General features: G+C 37.2%; 1 protein-coding gene across 3 annotated transcripts in view; it reads right to left on the bottom strand.

Moving 5' to 3' along the window:
• Positions 1-17,950, bottom strand: part of LOC119545831 — a 69,625-nt gene extending 51,675 nt beyond the window's left edge. The window contains exons 1-2 of one of the 3 annotated variants that reach the window (XM_037851744.1): positions 17,867-17,950; positions 14,088-14,398 (exon numbers count right to left, since the gene is read on the bottom strand). In XM_037851744.1, the coding sequence (XP_037707672.1) occupies positions 14,088-14,202 (115 nt within the window). In that variant the 5' untranslated portion in view covers positions 14,203-14,398; positions 17,867-17,950. Of the gene's footprint in view, positions 1-14,087; positions 15,169-17,648; positions 17,819-17,866 lie in introns of those variants that run through there. The other 2 variants (XM_037851746.1, XM_037851745.1) reach the window with 2 other exon arrangements.
• Between the last annotated feature and the right edge of the window lie 1,713 nt (positions 17,951-19,663).

The raw sequence follows: 19,663 nt of genomic DNA, 5'->3' as shown, positions 1-19,663 counted from the left end.
TCCCCGAGGGCAATATGACAATTAGTTACCAAAGCAACAACAGAAATACCTACAAATGACAGCAAAATACACAGGAGAGCAGGCGGGCCAGCGTTTCTATGGGTCGGGTGGCAAATATGGTGGGGGAGTACGGGATTTGGGGGACCCTGAATGGAGGACACACACCGCACAACATGGCCGCATGGCAGCCATTTTGATGCCACCAGGAGGACAGTCAATGGCAGCAGAGGCACGGCGAACGGAGCTCGGAAAAGTGAAAAGTCCCTGCGATACATTTAGTTGATTTTTCACAGGGAGCCCGAGCAACTGGCAACCATTTAATTAGAAAATACGTATACGCCGCTTGGTACGTGCCACGAACCACGTGTCTGCCGTTTCCAAGTTGCCACGACAGCACGGAATCCCTGTCAACTAATTCATCAATTTTTCCCATTTTCTTTCGTTTTTATTTATTTTTCATCATTTTTACAAATTCAGTTTTAATGATTTCTGCAACGCCTACATTAGCTCTTAAATCCAACAGTTTGTTTCTGACTTTAAGCTCCGTTTCGAGTCTCTGCGCTCGCTGCATAATTAAGATAAGTTGCACGGTGCTCGAAAGTAATTAGTTGAGATATTTATTACAATTACCTGTCAGCGAGAACGAGTGCACTTGGAATTGCGTGTAAATGAACTTTTGCCAAGTCAAGTCGTGCACTTGGCTCAAACTATGTTAATTCGTGTGATAGTTTGTCGCGGCTCCAAATGTCAAACGGTTTGGCGGACGGTACAGTGGGGCCTGCCAGTTGAAGGTCTGATAAATTGCCGGGACCAGAAGAACTTTAAATAACTTGTTATACACGCCGAGTGAGAGACCTCTAACCGCCAAGATAAATGCCCTCATTAAATATATATCGCTTCGAAGAGTTGGAGGAACCCCCCAAAAAAAAAAACATTTCGTGGCCGAAACTTCTTTATTTTATTTTTTTTTTGGGCCATTAAACGTGCTGGCCAAAGGGCAAAGAAACTAAACCCCACACTAACTCATAGAGAAACATTAAAAAAATATTTCCATGGACTTTGTACGGTGCCAAAGTTTTCTGGTATCACAACCATTCTTAGGCAATTAAGCTCACTGTGCCAGATTATTAGACAAGATCCAGCTAAGCGGATTAGCTGTAATGTTAATTAAAACTTTATCTTTATCGGCGCCCCTGACACCCCGTGTTCCCCGACTACCCCACTCTTTGCGAAACTAATTTGCAAACAAAGTTAATCACGTTCCTCGCATTGATATCCAATATAAGCCGCAATGAATTCCAAATACTCGTGCATATCGCATATTTATGCAAATGAGCACTGCGAGTGAGCTAATTGAGTATTAATTAAATAGCAGTAGAGTGCCTAAGCCCTCGTAATACATGGTATACCGAGTGGGATTATGCTTTGTCAAGAATCAATGGCCGGGAAATGGAATCAAATCAATTATGCCGGCATTTGCGATTGCTCAACTGATGAAGCTCAACAATCTTCAAGCTATTCTAAGCCAAACTATTGTGTGTATATACCCTGGGATGCCTTATAAGCCAGCCAGCAATTTGCATAAACAATTAATCATGCAAAGCGCGAAACGTGCGCAAAATTCGAAAGGAACAACAAACTAAATTTAGTTGTGCCACAGACTCGCAAGAAGGATGGAGAGTATATGTCTAGGCATAGGGATCCAGGGAACCCATCTACAATGGAGCGACCAAGGAGGAACTGTAGCACACGAGCTTGTCTGAAATTCATAGAAATTGCACCGCATATGATTCAATTTCGCCTTTCAGCCAGCCAACTTCCACTGAGCCTGCTCAAAAACTGGCAGAAGGCAGCGCCAATAAACGTGGCCCAAAAGAATGCAGTCCGAAAACCAGTTTAGCGTACAGCCTGTGGACTTCTCGATCTCCAGCGTGCAGAGAGCACTATACACCGAAAAAATACAAGAGGAAAACAAACAAAAAGGCCACCAATAAAAAAAACCAGAGAAGCGGTAGCATCCCTAAACACACAGAAAATAAATCATGACCTCGAAAAGAGATTTTTATTCTGAGCGAAAAAGTCTGTGAAAAACTGCAGGCTAATTTAAAGAAATATAAAATTACCAAGACCATAAAAAAACATTTTTTCAGATAAATAAATTGTATCTTATTATAAATTGTATATCTTTGAAAGTCAAGTTTCCACAATAAAATGTTTTAAAACATTCCAGTTACATTTTAAATTTATCTAGAATTAACTAGAAGAAAATAGTTTTGTAACAAATTCCATCTTTATTATAATTTTTGTATGTCTTATTAATATTATATTAAACCATCATGATGTCCTATATTGAAGATACAAATATGTACATTAATATTAAAAAATCTCTTGCTATAAATTGCACACCTTCAAAATAGAATTACCATAATACAATTCCGAATTTACTTCTTACAAATTCAAGCTTCATCTATATAATGCCTTACCAAATTGATTACCTATTTTGCTGCCATTTTTCATGGTGTACCACTAGCTACAACAACAAGTGAACCAAATTCTTTTTAACGAGCTTGCACGAACATTTGATCCCCAGACCCAGAGCAGCAGGTAAGTGGGGTTTTGCCAAAAAGCACACCTAAAAAAGGAGCAAAAAATTGAAAACCAAAAATGAAAAAAAAGAAAAAAAAATAAAAGAGAACTAAAAACCAAAAACGAAAAGAACCAACCGAAAAAGCCATGGCCAAGCCAAGAAGTGTTAAACCCGAGCCAAGTTTTTGCTTGGCCTGTCCGTGTCCGTGTTCATATCTCGTGTCAATTTGCAAGCTGACTTCTTTTTTATTTATTCCTTTTCCATGCTCTCCATTTATTTAATGCTTTTTTAGTTGAGTTTTGGTTTTCGTCTTTACTTTTTGTTATTCGGCGCAATTAAATTGCAAGCGGGCACACCCTTTTGCACACACCTCAACTCGAGCTTCTTGTCTCCAGGTTTTTTTTTAGGTCTTTTTCGGTTCTTTTCGTGGATCCTCCACGCTTGGCTAGGTTCCTAAAAAATGCCTGAGACACATGCAACGCCACTAGATGGACGATAATGGCCATGGCTAAATATAATTATATATTTATGAAATTAAGCAAATTATGCTAAATGCATTCTACTATTTAGTTAGCCGCACCATCGCCGAGCCATTTTGCTGTCGGCCACTTCAATCCGAATTCATTCATGGGATTTGGGTACTCGGTTCTCGGGAGTGGTTTGCCTTGTATCTGGGGGATTATTCTACTTGGTATGGGCCTGGAACCGGGACAAAGATTCCGCCGAGACTGGCGGCAGACTGACGGACACTTAAGGTTCGGCTCTAGCCTGTAGTGTTGATTGGTAAGCGTGGAATACAAATTAATAAATTATACACCAGGCTCTTTATTTGGTTGCCTTATGTTCTTGGACTTTCTTCGCCACTTTGTGTAATTTATGTTTAAAATGTTGTGGATTTTTTTTTGGCAAGAAGTCATTTATTCTCAGGAGGTGGGAAACTCGTAAATAATAATTTTAAGCTTTCAATTTGATTACAATGTTGATTTATATATTTAAAAGATTATATGCATTAATTATGTGTTAACTCTGATTAATAATCTACAAGCGATATATCTGATTTATTTTTTTAAATCAAATTCTCTCAAATTATGTGTTTAACTTCTTCATTAAATAAACATAATTATCTACACTAATTATGTGTCAACTCGAATATTCCGATTTATGAGTCTGTGTGAAGTTTCAAATCAAATTAATCACCATCTGATTTTTTGCACGCAAAACATTCAATTATAATAAAATGGTTTAATCGAATAGTGTGGAAAATTTCATTTTCCAGTTCATTGGAGCTCAATTTATTATGCGTATAATTAAATTTATAAATGGTAAGGTTGATTTCTGAAAATTGAAAATAACGTAACACGTTCTGCATATTTAGCTTTCACATTTTTTGTAACACACGTGCACATATGCTCAAATTCAATTCGACATGGACATCTCTGGAACTGACAAAATCAGAAGAAGAAAAAAAAATCAATCGGCAACAAAAATTGCCATTTAATGTGAGTAATCAAGTTTGAATAACCAAACATTTATTTTTGCCATCCCTCGCTATTATCACAATTTATGGCCTAAATTTAGCCAGCCGCCCACACTAAAAACTTTACAAATTTGGTAAAGAAATATAAAAATAAATCGAGAAAGAAATATGCGAACAGAACATTCCACAGACATAGACATGAAATTGAAAGCCAAAAAATTTGTATCTTTTATTTTGTTGGGGGATGTTCTTTTTTATCGCCATCACCCAAAAATGGGACACTCCATTTTCGTCAATTGATTCGCCTGTCTGGCTCTTTCAAATACGCATTAATTTCATTTATTGCAATCATCATTGTTGTTCCTGTTGTTGTCATGGCGAGAAAAGCCAGCGCAAACACGAAACTTAGACGGAGAAATTTCCTAGGTGGGATGGGATGAGCTGCCTGCTGACCAGGAGTAAAATCATGAGGGGATGGGTTCGTTCCTGGGCACTGATTGTGTTGATTACGGTGACCCACTTCGCCTGCCAAGGCTCCTGCTCTTTCTTTCCTGGCGGAACTCGTGTGTATGGAGCTCCACCACCTCCATCACCCCCCATTCGTCCCTAGTCAAATTCAATGAACTCGAAACTTGCTGATAATACTCGCAATAATAACAATAATAGTAGTAATAATGTTGTTTTCAAATGACAGCACAGACACGGGGGAAAAATAATAAAGGAAAAATAAAAACGAGAGGGGGGCGGTGGGAATGGCGTTGTCACTCAAAGTTGAACAAGAGTAGATAAATGGCGTTGGCCAGCCAGTCCTCCTATTTCTCAGTCCTCCGGCTATTCCTGACACCTAGATCTAAATATTACACAAAGAAAAAATTGGGATTTCTCAACATTTTCGTTTTTACTTAAAGTTTTTCTAGGTGTTTGTCCCAATTTTACAAAAAATTGTAATTTTGCTTGTAAGGTTTTATTTTTAAGAAATCGATGTTATCGATATATAAAAATCGATAGTTAGACAACTTAATATTGATAAAGAAAAATTGGTATCTAAACAACGCAAGGTATGATATTATTTTATACATCCATTTGATTAAATTGTATTATATTGTGGTCGAATAGTTATATATTTAAACCATTATTTAAGCTCCAAATCATAAGTTAAAATTAAATATTTTAATTTCTGTGCATTCATAATGTTTTCATAGCCCCAAGCATACAGCTCACCTAACAACAATAACAAACTACTTGAAAGTCGCGTTTATTTTTAATGGGCGAAACACACACTACATAAATGGGGAACCCAAAACATACTCATACACTCTCCCACAAATTGTTTTGTTTTCTTGGCCACACAGAGTGACTAGGCAAAAAAATAAAAGTTTGGACACCTCCAGCCTCACCTCCCCCAAATCAACTATGAAATCTGCTTTTATGCTCCAACTGGCTGAACACATTTCGCTCGAAATGCCGACACATACAGGTAAGTGTTCTGGGGTGTTCAGAGGTATTCCGGGGATTTTTTGGGGGGGCACTTGCCTATCGACATGATCGGACACAAAGTTCTATGCCATTGGCGATTTTTGTTTTTTTTTTTTGCTTCCTTTGGGTTTCTGTGTATTATTGTTGCTAGAGTTGCAACAACGCGGCAAAAGCGTCAATTACCGCCTCTGTACACCTGTACCTCTCCTTTATCCCCACTATTTTTTTTCTCCTTGTTGTTTGTCAATAATATGCGTCATTCTAATACAAAAAAAGAGAAAAAATAAATAACACGCAGAAAAAAAGAATGTAGGAAAAAACTCGGCTTACACGTGGTACTACTTTTAATGGATTTTATTTGTACTTGCCACTGTCGGCCGAAGTTGCCCCCAAGGGGGCGTGGCGGGCCCGGTTCAAGTTGTAAGTGCTATTTCCATTGTTGTTCGCAAAGTGTTGCTGTGTTCTGCGTTGTCGGTGGTACTATGCGTAAAGCAGTCAAACGGACAATGACAAACAATATTGTTTGAGAGGGGGGCTATGTAGGCATTCCAACTCCGATTCCGACACAGGAATGAGCCACTCAAATTGGTTGGATATATGGTGAGGAATGGCCAAACAATTGGGCTGGTGAAGCGTGCGAGAGGCTTATAAATCGAGTCAAATGGTCATGAATTGAACGAGTGATAGGCCAAACAAAATGGACGTACAATCAGTTGAATTCTGGTAAATTTATTAGGATATGGGATCAAAGGTTATATAAGGTTTTATTGTTATAAAAACAATACCTTCGTTTGAAGTCAAGGGAAAAAAGAATTTAATAAAAAAAAGTATTATACCCAAATATATTACAAGCACGGTGTAAAAAACTCTATAAGGAACAGAAAACCGAAAGGTTTTACTTTAAGTTTCTGATAATAAAATTTATTATCGAATCCCCTACACTGACAGTTTATTTATAATTTCTTTAAGATCTTATGATAATGATGATGAAAATTAAAAAAAGTGTATTTGATAAAAACCTTTAAGAACAGTCCGAACTTTCTACTATACTTCTTAGAAGTCTACGCAATGAGTGAGATCTTTAAAGAACAATTTTTAAATTCACGATATAGCCTGCCATGCTTTTTTTAAACTCTTTTAACAGCTTTGAGCAGCATCCGCCCCACACGTCGCGTTTGGCCATAAACATTTGAACCTCTTAAATGTTCTCTTTATAAACACTAAACATATCTAATTGCCAAAGTATTAATATGACATTAAGGCTCTTTGGCCATTTGGGTCGCACACGCCTGTTAGGTGGCCAAAAGAAAAATAAAAACGCTACGTCATCTAGGCCACGTTTGACAATGTTTAAACTTCAGACCCAGTTTAGTTTTAAGGCGCGTTTCGGTGCGCCATTAAAGCCTCTCATTTTCCACCATTTATGGCCCTGGCCCACACGCCCACTTTTCCCCAGAAACTTCAAGGCACGCCCGCCCCAAATGGTGAAAAGTTTTCTAATGCGGCGCCACGGCTACGCAAATTCATGCCAACTAACTTCTAATAATAATTTTAATTGCCAAACGGCAAACGGCAGCACTCTGGCCATTATGGCAAAGTGGGGGCCTTTTTTTATGTTTTAATATATTTTTCCCCCTCACTCTCTCTCCGTATTTTATATAAACATTTCGAAGAAGTTGACGCATGGCACATGTTGCAAGTAGGGGGGCTTAGGGAAATATGAAATTTGAAATATCATGCTGACTAAGGGGGATATTTTCTACAATTTTCCCCATTTTATTCCAATTTCATATTTCTCTTTTAACTTTCTGTGAAATTCGCAAAGTCTCGGGAAGCCTTAATATGCTTATGTGCCAACTGAGCGGAAAAGCGCCAAGAGCCAAAATCACACATCACATGCGTGTGTTCCCATATTGAAGTCAAGTTTACCCCATGACTTCTCACCTGTAATGAATGAAATTCAATTACATTTTTGTTTTCACATTAATAAACCCCCATTTAAGTCGCCTGCTTGTCTGGTGTGGCAGAAAACCGTTTTCTAAACAACTTAATTTCCACACTGTCAACATGATGAAGTACTAGTAGTAAACAAAAACTTTTGTCATCACCGTCTAGACGATTTTATTAAGAAACACTTGGTCTTGACCATATTTCTTAGTTTGTCATTTGGGAGGTAAAAACGTGTGGACGTAATCTATGTTGATGTGAAAATAATACAAGTGTAAACAAGCTGAATAAACAGGAAAACACGAACAGGGAATTCAGCATGATAGGGCTTTTAATTTGGAGTACCTTTAGCTAAGACAGTTCTATTTAAAGAAGTTAAATATTTGGGCTATAGCTTAAAAAATTTCACATCAGATGAGCTTTAAAAAGAATATTTTCATTTAGTTTAATTTTTTCTTACGACACATTCCCCATTTCTTTACGCATTTCACACCTTTTTGAGCTGCATTTTCCCCTTCATTAGTATTCCAGTAAAATGAAGAAACTCCAACTTTCTAATTGAACTAATAGAACTCGTTATATTTTTTATATACGCCATCGCACGCGTCAGAAGATAAGAGTCCCTGCGAATCCGGAGGGGGATGATTTCCGTATAATTGTCAGAGGAGGAAGGAAAAAAAGCGGAAGAAGGGAAATACGTTTTTCTCTCACGACCCTCTTTGCCATTAGAAGATTATGAAATTTATAAAATATTTTCCCAAAGATTTTTCTCGCCACGAAAAGGCAAAAAATCTTTGCTCTCCTGCCAAGTGCTAACTGCCGTCGGGGGAAAGGTCCGCGATGTACTTAACTGATTTCCGAGAATTTTCACACAAACACAGCTGCACAGGAGGGTGTCCCTGTGTGCTTGTATGTTTGCGTGGAGCAATCAGTTTAAAGCTGTCAGGGCAGCGGCAAGGATTTTCAATGAGGCTATAAACCGGAAACTGCTGCGAGTAATGCGACGCAGGATCCTCCCGGCAGAAACATCGTCATGTGGCCATTGGCAATGCTCGTGTGCGATATACTTTAATCAGAGCGAATGCGCTCGAAAAACACACACTTGGGTACATCGAAAGAAAGATAGTTTGGTTGGTTTAGCATCCATAAAAAAAAGTGCTGCGACAAGTTATAAAACTCATAAGATGGGGTATATTTTATTTTGATACGAAATCATCCCATATTAATCTCGAATTTGCCAAAAGAAATACCAAAGTTATAATAAAAGTTGTCATAGCATACGATATGTGGGTTTAAAATAAAGTTTGTTATTATATTTACCATTCCTTAACCATATTATTAATATTCTTGCTTTCTTTCCCCCTGTAACTGGCACACCTGTGTTGTTCTTCTTTTTAAAAGTCCTCCAGAAAGTTTTCCACTTTCACTTTTTTTAGCTCCAACTTTACCAACTCAAAGCATCTACTTATATTCAAACTTTTTTTAAAACCAATAAAAAGCAGAATAACTTAAAGCTATATAAAATTTTAACTTTTTTTACTACAACTCATGGCTCTGGGGTTATTATTAAATGTTTACGGAGGTCCAACAAATTTGAGGAGAAATCAAATAGAACAAAATGCTACCTGTTAAAAATTAGACAATTGTTTCTGATACAATGTTATTTGATCTTTATAACATTGAAAAAATCTGTTATATTTTACAAAAGTTAAAGATACCAAATGGTTTTTATAAGATCCGATTTCTTGTCAGAATGGTCAACTAAAAACACATTCAATTCACAACTATTCATATGTTTTCTAGGTTTAAAACCCACTTTTAACTGAACATGCGATAGAGATCATGGCATAAGATATTTAAAATTTAAAATTTGTTGCGCTAAAAGGTTTTGGCACAGTGTAGGGCTTTGTAGCTTGTTTTGGTGTCGCTTTTTGGGGCTTAAAAGGCGGAGTTGGAGTGGAAGTCAGCTAGTTTCGGTCCCCGAAACCCTCTACCCATTTATCCTCCCTTTTGCACCGACTGTAAGCCGGCGCCTGGAGCATTTTAGGCTCATCGTCGTCGTAGTCATCCGCATCCTCATCCCCGATCCCCAATCCCCAATCCCCATCGCCATCATGGGTCGTAGTGGGGCACTCATCCAGTCAAGAGCGGGGAAAACGGCTTGCATTTGTGGTCTGGATGAGCCGATTTTCTGTTTTCTATTGCGGACCAGGCAAAACGTTGACTCCTCAAGTTGTTATTTCAACTGTTTTTCCAGAAGCCCCATCCCCCAACTTTCCCCCGCCTTCCCCTCCGAGGGTGTTGTTATTGCCATTTGTTGTAACGCTGCTTGAGATGTCAAATAGCTGAGCGGTCTTGCAACAACAACAGCAGCAACAGCAGGAAGCACTTGAAAATTGAAATCAAGCATTGGGGCGCCACTTTTGCAGTCGCAGTCGCAGTCGACGTCAGCAGAGACGCCAACGCAGCAAAAAAAAAATAGGAATAAAAAACAATAACATCTCAGCGGAGAACAAAGGTCCTCGCCTTCCTATTTGCATATGAATATGGAGCACTTGGAGGCAGCTTTTGGGTTGTTGCTTCCACAGGCTTCCACTTCCACTTCCAGCAAGAATAACATCAGCTGTACAACAACCACAAACGATTTGCTGTTTGGCATATGAATAAACCAGCAACAACAACACGGATCCGCAAAGAAAACTTATTGCTGATGCTGCTGTTATACCCTAAACTTTGAAAAGGGTGACTCCCCTTCATGGAGAGAAAAGGTTTTCTATAATGAACATTTAGTTATAGAGATTTTTCGGATTTTTACATCAAGTTATTTTTCGGATAAGGAATATCAAATTCCGATAGCTATACTAAGGAATAATGATTCTTAAATAATTTACTATTAAAGTAACTTAGGTTTCCAACAGAGGATTATTAAATAGAAGTAAGATCCATGTAAGACCTTTTGTTTTAAAAGACTAAAATAGTAGTTTTTGATTTATTTATATTATAAATCGTTTTTTCCCAATATTAAATACTTTTTATATCAGATATGTATGTAGGTATTAAAATTGTATTATATCATGTTACAGATACGAAACTCTGAATAAAAGTTGGTTAATGGCTAAACATTGTTTTCCACTTTTTAAAAACTAATTGTATTTATACTGTTTTTGCTAAATTACATAATTTTTTAATTTTTGAAATATGGAGGCTATGAAACACCAATATTTTTATTTAATCATTATTTTTATCCCATAGCTTTAAGCAGTTCTATTGACAAAGCTTATGTCTTGGGAATCCAACCACAACTAACATATAGAAGAAGTTTTCATCTAGATGGAAAGAGCATATGGTATTCGATTTTGGTGTGGTAACCCCCTCCCATCTCTTCTTGGTTGTTGATGCCTGGGTTGTTGTGGGTTGCCCCCATAGCTTATGGTTTGCCTGCAGTGTATTGCCGGCGGCAACAATAACGCTCAACGCTTGTTGCCTTTGTTGTTCTTGTTGCTGGCATTGCCGGCGGTGGGCGCTAGATGGAGCCACACGCCAGCGAAAATTGAATAAGAGGCTCGAGTTGAAGGCAATTGCCAAAGTAGGCAGGCAGGCGGAAAGCAGGAAGCTATACCAATACCAAACACACACGCTGGAAAACTAAAGGAAGAGACTCCCACACACATGCCGGGTTTATGCGAAGGCCTCTTTCAAAACATTTTAAGAAAAATGGTGCTATAGACCGATAATATTATGAAACTAGCTATAAAACACATATTCCTACCCTAAGATATACAAAAAAAAATATTTAAAAAATTATTTTTTACATTTTTAACGATGGTATGATAATCATAATCATGATAATAATATATCATATCATACTACTTTCTATTTTTTGTTTTTTCCTATATTATAAATGTTTCTTGTACAATGATATGAAATGATAATATACCATATCATATTACTATCTATATTTGATTTTTCCTATATTATATATGGTTCTTGTACAATACAATATAGGATAATAGTGAAATCATTATTATATCTATCTATCATATCAATTCCAGTCTTCCCTTGCTGTTTTCCAAATTGAAAACTTTATGGAATCGCCCTGCATAAACGGGGTAGCCACACCCACATTCACACACCCGACAAGGAAAAGTTATGTAGTGTTCTGCGCCATGTTCCTTCGGATACCTTCCTCCGTAGGTTTTCCTTTTCTCTTTTTTTTTATTTTCCCCCGTTTTTGCTTGTTTTGGGTTACTTTGAATTTAATGGAAAATTTATTGACGACATGCCGCTTAGTCGTTTGACTTGGACTTTTGCCTTTGCCTCCGAGGCAGAGCCACCCACCCACAATTTGGCCATTTCCTGGCCCCCCGACCCCCCAGGAACCCATCCTAGCTGCTCCGTCATGTGTGCAAAGTTTTCGCATTCGGTTTGCTTTGGCTGGGTTTCATGAACTTGCCCATGCCCTGCACTCCGGCCGATTCTTCCAAGCAATTGGGGATAAATAGTTGATGATTGTGTGTGGTCGGGTGGCTGGGGGCGGGGCGTTTCTGGGGGGGGGGGGGGGGGGGGGGTTGGCAGGGGGACAGGGGAACATCGGAAAAATCAGGCGGTACTGATGAATGAGGGATGACCGCTTGATGTGTCTCGGATTGATTGATTGTCCCTTGCAATCCAATATGTTGCAGGACAGCATTTGAATCGATTCATGCGGGTGGCTCGGGAATTACAGTAATAGCTCGCCATTTGCAAGGATATTGAAAAGCCTGAGGCGTTTTTTCAAAACCACTTGACAATTTTTCTCAATATAAATTCGATAAGGGGTATCTTTTGGTTCTTTGCTCAAAATGAGACAGCTGTGGGTAGATTATTTAAATTAAATTTTACAGAATGATACATTTTTGTATTAAAAAACGCTCTTTAGATTAAAAACTAAAAAGAATTTCGGATGTTAAAACATTCCAATACAAAGACTCATCCCTTATTTATCTCAAACGAAATGTTTTTTGATAGTACTTCTATAAGACATACTAAAAATATTCAGCACATAAATGTTTAAAGTTGTAGTATTTCTTTGTGATAAATATTTTCTTACATAAACATTAATTTCAAGCGAAGGAATCGAAGCGTAAAATAAATACGTAACGTTAAAAGCATTGACAAATTTTGGTATTGCTTTCCGCAATGGTAAGCATAAATCAAACATCACTTTACATAAATGAAAATGCCTTATAAAGAAAATAGCCCATGTTGTAAACTTTTTTGATGGCCAGCACACATGAGTAGCTCGGCCAACATCAAAAGAAAAACTTGAAATTTTGTATTTGAATTTGTGGCTCTTTGAAATGGTTACATTAAAAACGTGGGAACGCTGCAGATGACTGACGAGTGGGGGGGTGCCATAGTATGGGCCTAGAAGAATACGTCAGAATTTGTCAACTAATTGGCCGGCTAGAAGAAAGGAAACTCCCTGGAATAAGATAGACTAAACGTCAACGTCATGCCTTGACTTGTTCACTTACAATAAATTAGAATTATAACCCCGCTTAGCCAAATCAACGACGCAATAACCTCGCAATAGCCAGAGTACATGCAAGGGGACTATTCGGGAATCCTACGGGGTTTTCGAAACCCCCCCAAAAGCAACCCCCAAAAATAAAACATTCACAGAGGCAGCGGCAAGGGGTAGTTATCCTGGCCTGACGCCACAATCCTCAGCGGAATCGTGCCGCGGAAGACCGAAAAACTTTTCTCGCGTGTTTTACCAACTTTAATATTTCATGTTGCTGATTTTCTTTATGGGATTTGGCCGTGGAAATCCCGGGGACAAACACCCACACACACACCTCGACCAATCTCAACCCCTTGAAACTCAACAAGTTTTTTTTTTCTTCATTCTCTCCGCTGAGAGTCTTGAAAAGACCTTTCGAGTGGAATGCGGACACGCCTGCCATGTTACGCCATTAGTTTATGATTATTGCCTGAAGTTTTGTGGGTCCCCAGCGGAGTTCCGACTGGCACTTTGGATCAGTGTTGTCAACTATTTTAAAACTAAAGTTAGCCAAAGCGGGCCATAAAATAACAGCTGGTAAGTAAATTGCACTGAAGGTATATAACAAAACCAATCTAGATTTGGCTTGTGATATATTTCGTGTAAGGTATTTAGGATCATTTAAAATTCTTAGAACCAGTCTAAGGTTTAATATAAGACCATACACTCTTCGGATATTAAACAGAGAAAATTTGAATTACTCTATCTGGTTTTTGCAAAATCCTAGGCCTATGAGATTTTTATTAAATCTTAAAACAGTTTATTCTAAAAGTATAGATTTTTTATATTGAAAATTAAGAAGTTGATACTTGCCCTGAACTTTTCTAGATCCTATAACTGATTTTTATTAAATCTAAAAACACCTTTATAACTATTATATAGAACTCCTATATAGAACTAGTTATATTCACAGTATATAGATGTTTTTAAACAAAACTTCCTATGAATATCTAACATTTCTGGTAACCCAAAGGCCTAAAACATTGCAATTTGGCCAGAACAAAAGCCAAATTGGCAGCACTATTGGCAGTGTGAAATGTGGCTACGGAACTCACCTGTTGTCGACTCCTTCGTTAGTGTCAGTCGTCCATTGTGGTCGGTTAGCAGCAGCAGCAGCAGGATCTCAATCAATTGAATCACGAAGAGGCGTCGATTGTAAAACAAACACATTGCAATCCCACGTCTGTTGTCACCGCTCTTTCCGGTTGGGGGCTCCCTTTTTTGTTGGGCCCAACCGCGATTGTAATTATTATATTATATCTTTCCGTGTTACGCGATTATTGGAACATTAACGAACTGTTCAGGCTGCCAGTCAATTCGATTACCAAGAGCATTTTCTCATTGCTCCTCTCACTGCGATGTTTGGCTTCGGAAATGGACGGAAATCGGGGTATAAATCAAATCACCGAGTTTTATTTACTAATCTAATGCACACACCCCTGCACACACACACACACACACCCTCACAGGCACACACATACGCAGAAGTATGCTAATATATTTTGGGGCATACGCATAAATATTTTACGCGAGCAACAGTGCGTATACTCAATTTGTTTAATAGTCCGCACAAACATGCCGCCAACACGATGGCCCGGCGCCAATGTCATTTGTTTGTCGGCGCTCAAATCGGGAAATTGATGAGGTGGCAGGGACAGTAAGGCCTGGTTTCAGGTGGCTCAAAAACCAGGGGATTTAAAAAAAAAAACCAAAAGATCATAATTTTATTTGACCCTTTGCTTGTGCAATTTTCCTATCAAATTAGATATTACTTTACTGGGAAAAGTCAAAGTTTCAAGTTGTTTTTAATATTTCTTGATTTACTTTATTACACTTTTCAAGCCATAAAGTTTTAGGAAACTTTTTTGAAAAGCCAACCGAAGTTTGCGCTCCTTCGGTTTCTGTTGTTTTGCAAACTTCAATCATTTGCGTTCATTTTATTGGCCAACCTAGTTTGAACTGAGTTTTTGTTTTAGGTGTCTTTTAGACATATAAATATCAAACTCTTCCTAAAGTCCAAGTATTTATTCCTTTGATCCCGAAAGTCATTAACTACCTCAGTCGTAAAAGTCATACCAAGAGGTTTGCTATTCTCATTATATTTTAAAATAAGTTTATTTCTTCTAAATAACCCTAAATGTATCACAATTTTAAATTACCAAGCTAAAATGGAATGAATGTTTAAATAGTATTATAAATGAATTATCTATTTTATTATATTTAACCATTATTCCCTTTTCTCCAAAAAAAATATATAAAAAATCTAACGGATACTAGTTTTAATAATAATTTCAGGAGTAAAGAAAGAAGTCCTTTATCCTGCTAAAGTCTCATCCTTTTTTCTCCTTCCATTCCACTTCCGCCATCGTCATCCTTTTATCGGCCTTAAATTTGTACTGGCTTTTTGTGTGAGTTTCGACTTAAGCTGCGATAAATTCGCAGATTCTTCGGCTCAGATTCTTCAGTTGCCATTACGCACGCATCACCATAATAATGATAGTAGTAATAATCGTAATAATGATGATGATGATGCCGGTGATGATGCCACATAAAAGGCGGCGGGGCCCATTTCAATTTCAATTCCACAAAAGGCGCGTGTATCGCCAAGATACATTTCTATCTCGAGTGCGCAAAAATCGCGCGGCAAACCAAAGTTCGCCGAAAAAATGGCATAAATGAATGCTAAAATATATTTCGGCGTCGTTGGCATTACTATTATATTGTTTTGTTGTTTCCATTGCTATTTCAACTATGAAAGGCTTTGCAAAAAGTAAAGCAGATCGCAGACAAACTTTTATATGTATGACAATTGAAAAAAAGAACTCAATAAATCAAAAGAAAAATGCAAAAAGTGCTTGTGCGAATTTGAGCTTGCCTTTTTTGTTTTGAATACACGGAAAGAAAGATGGAAAATTTATATTTATGTATATGAATTTTGTGGATATGAATACCATATCTGAACTCTTAAGGTGGAATAATAATCTTGCAGTTTTTGGAGTTCATTAATTTTATTTGGATTTAAATGAACATATGGAAATCATATCTTATCATATTATTATTTTATTACTATCAATATTATTTATCAATATTTTTTGGATTAATTAAAGTATTGAAATCATATCATATTATAATAAGAAAGAAGTCTATAAGAATTTTGTGGATATGAATTCCATATCTGAACACTTAAGATGTAATAATATTCTTGCAGTTTTTATAGTTCATCAATCATATATAATATCTTATCATATTATTATTTTATTACCATCGATATTATTTTTCATATTGAAATATTGAAATCATATCATATTGTAATACGAAAAAAAGCCTAACAAATTGATATTTATGTATAAGAATTTTGTGGATATGAATTCCATATCTGAACACTTAAGATGGTATAATAATCTTGCAGTTTTTAGAGTTAATCAATATGTGTTTGTATTAAATGAAACTTTGGTATTATATTATATATTATTATTAATAATATTACTTATAAATATTTTTGGTATTAGACGAAACTATTGAAATTATATCATATCATATCTAAATTTTTCTCCGTACACAATGGCGTTCATTTGTTTACAGGCCAGCGATAAAAACTTTTGCTTTGTTTACAACTCTTTGGGAATACTCAAAGTATATAATTTCAATTTTTGGTAAGATAAAACCGAAAATTGGGAGATAAGCAAAAAAGCCGGCTGAGCAAAGGAAATCACATTGGGGTAGTTGTTGTTATATAAAACAAATTGTATGCGAATTTTTGCACAGAAACACACACACACAGATACGGGGGCACACACACACACAGATACAGAATCAGGCGCTCAGGAAAACAGAGAGCGAAAGAGAAGATGAAGGACGAGGGGCGAGGGAGGGAGAAGGGAGAACAAACGAATTTCAGCAACGACGCAAATTTCGATTTCCTCGAAATTTCTACCTTCTATTATGCTCGTTCCTCTCCCGGCTTCTTCTTCTTCTTCTTGTTTGGGCATCATATACATTTTGTTTGCAAAAAAGAAGAAAAAAAGTAAAGAAGAAGAAGCAACAGCAGCTTTTTTTGTTGTTTTTGAACTAAGCTTTTTCTCTGCCGCCGTTTTGCTCCTTGTTTTTGCTACGCTTTCGCTTTGCTTTTGCTTTGCTTTTGGCTTGCTTTTGCTTTTTTGGGTTTTTGCTTTTTGGTGATTTTGCTTTTTGCGGGCACAGCACAGCTTTTGTTTTGAGCGGTTCTGCTAATACGCTTGGGAAAACAATCCAGTACCTGTACTTCCAAGATTTCTAGACTACGCATATCCTTTTTGCCACTTTGTTTGGATTTCTCAATATTTAAATCTTCTAACCACCCACACATACGCACTTTCTGCTTTTTTTTTTGAGAACTTTGCCTTCCCTTTAGTTTCTTGTTATTTTTTGCCCTTTGTTGTATTATGTCATAATTTATTGGCCACCCAGGACTAAACAACAAACGAAATCTTGGACAATTGATAAAGCCAATGAATCACACATTTTCGTTTTCATTAGCCCCCCCCATTTATTGCTTTCTCTTTCTTTCTCTCTTCGGCTGCACCGGCTCCTGTTGCCTCCTCCCTCTTTTATTATTATTCCTTCTTTTTTGTTGCTACCTTTGTTGTCTTTTTTGCATTTCCGCTTTGGTTTTGTGCTTCGCTCGCACTCACGCACTCAAACACTCGCAAACACACACGCACACATGGCTGCGATTATTGTTGTTGTTCCAGCTTGTTTAACTTTTGTTTGTCACACGCACACACACACACACACACACGCACACACACAGTGGCACGCAGAAAAGTCGCGAATTCAGAAGCGCCGGCAAAATTACTCGAGAAATCCGCCCGCGACGCAGCAAACACGTCCAAACAATTTATCCGCCATCGGAGAACTGCGAGCACCGAGCTTTGCCGCCTCACTTATGAATGGAATCAGCAGTTGCCGGTTCGACACATCGCTGGCAATCACGAGTCCGATGCGAAAGTTCCCCATCCCCAGAAATACGAGTGCCAGCTACCAGATCGTCGGAATTACTTGGGCGCGCGATTTGAAATAACCGCGGGTTAGTCACCAGTTTAACCCTAACATTAAATGAAAAACTGGTATCTCTTATTGAGCCTAAGAACCCCTAAAGTTCTATTTAGAAAGATTTATCCAATAGAATTAATAATTTCTGAAAGCTTATATAAGTATCTCTTATTGCTAAATTTATGTTCGTTTTTCCTCGAAATTGTAAAATTAAATATTACTTTAAATTTGTATCTCTTTTTGCTAAAATTTATTTTCCATTTACTTATTTTTCTTGAAATTGTAGAATTAGATTTTTCTGTTGGAAGGTATAATTTCTGAAAGCGTATATTAATATCTCTCAGTGGCGGATCCAGAATTTTGTTATGGGGATAAAAAGTACATATTACATATACTTTTTTAACCGATTCAATGGATCCGCGCTAGGTATCTCTGATCTCTAGATTTATTTTCCTCATATTTTGAAATTGTAGAATTACATTTTTCCCGGAGAACTTATCATTTTTGAAAGCTTACATTAGTATATCTTTTCTCCAAATTTATTTTTCTTTCTTTTTTTTTTGAAATTGTAGTAATAATATCAGATCGGATGTCCCAGTCGTATGCGCAATTTATGGTCCACCCAAAAGCTTTCTAAAGTCACCGTTACTAACAACTTTGAGAGAAGCAGAGAGGCAAACAGAGAAAGAGAGAGTATAGAACAGCTTTGGCTTCACTTGTGGATTTCGATAGTTTTGACCTTATCGATACCACATACGTAAAAGTGTCATCTCCAGAAATAAATTGGGCGCCCATTTTAAAAACGTAGATAGTACAAAAAGGGGTACACACAAAATTGAAGTTAACTTGAAATCATCTGAAGCCCAGAAAAAATAAACCAAAATGATAAAAGAAGAGAATACGTTTGAAGAGGAGTAAAAACTGTTTTTTTTATAATAAAAGGATAGTACTGTCAAATAGACAAGCTCCGTGTTGGCGAAGAAGACCAGCTGGATTTGTCGACATTCGTCGCAACGGACAAATTTTGATGTTGTCCGTTCACAACACTAATAAAATAAAGCGCGACGGAGTCTTTTCCGAAAAAAAATATTTAAAAGTTGATAATTTTTCAGCTGATATATCGAGTATCACTGTTTTTTAATCGATGTTAAGATGTTAGTGTGACCGTGCCCTATCTAGAAAAATTGCCACAAAATGGCTGCGCTTGCGCTTCACGAAAATACCGTGAAACGCAAAAATGAGCGGAAATACGATATTGCCAATTTAGCTACTTTCCCGCTAGATCTACATTTTTTTTAGTACTGGACAAATTATAAAATAGCGGCTGGCGAGAAGTTTGGCTATTTTTCGAGCAAAATTTAAACAATTTTAGCTATTTTTCAATCAAAATTGGCTATGATGGTAGTGTTGTATGAATGTGAAAACTAAGTAAAATTCATTAAACAGCAATTGTTACTTATTAATTGGACGGAGGTGCTAAGCTTATTTATGATACAAGGCTGCTATAACCATTGAACTCCTACGTTATCCCCTAAAAAATGTGAATTATATTTCCAACTTTTGAACAAAGGCGCCAACTACACAAAAGCTACCATTTTTT

This window comes from Drosophila subpulchrella, chromosome 3R (genome assembly GCF_014743375.2).
Source record: "Drosophila subpulchrella strain 33 F10 #4 breed RU33 chromosome 3R, RU_Dsub_v1.1 Primary Assembly, whole genome shotgun sequence".
NCBI lineage: Eukaryota > Metazoa > Arthropoda > Insecta > Diptera > Drosophilidae > Drosophila > Drosophila subpulchrella.
The sequence above is the reverse complement of the archived record's forward strand: the minus strand, read 5'-3'. Positions and strand labels throughout refer to the sequence as shown.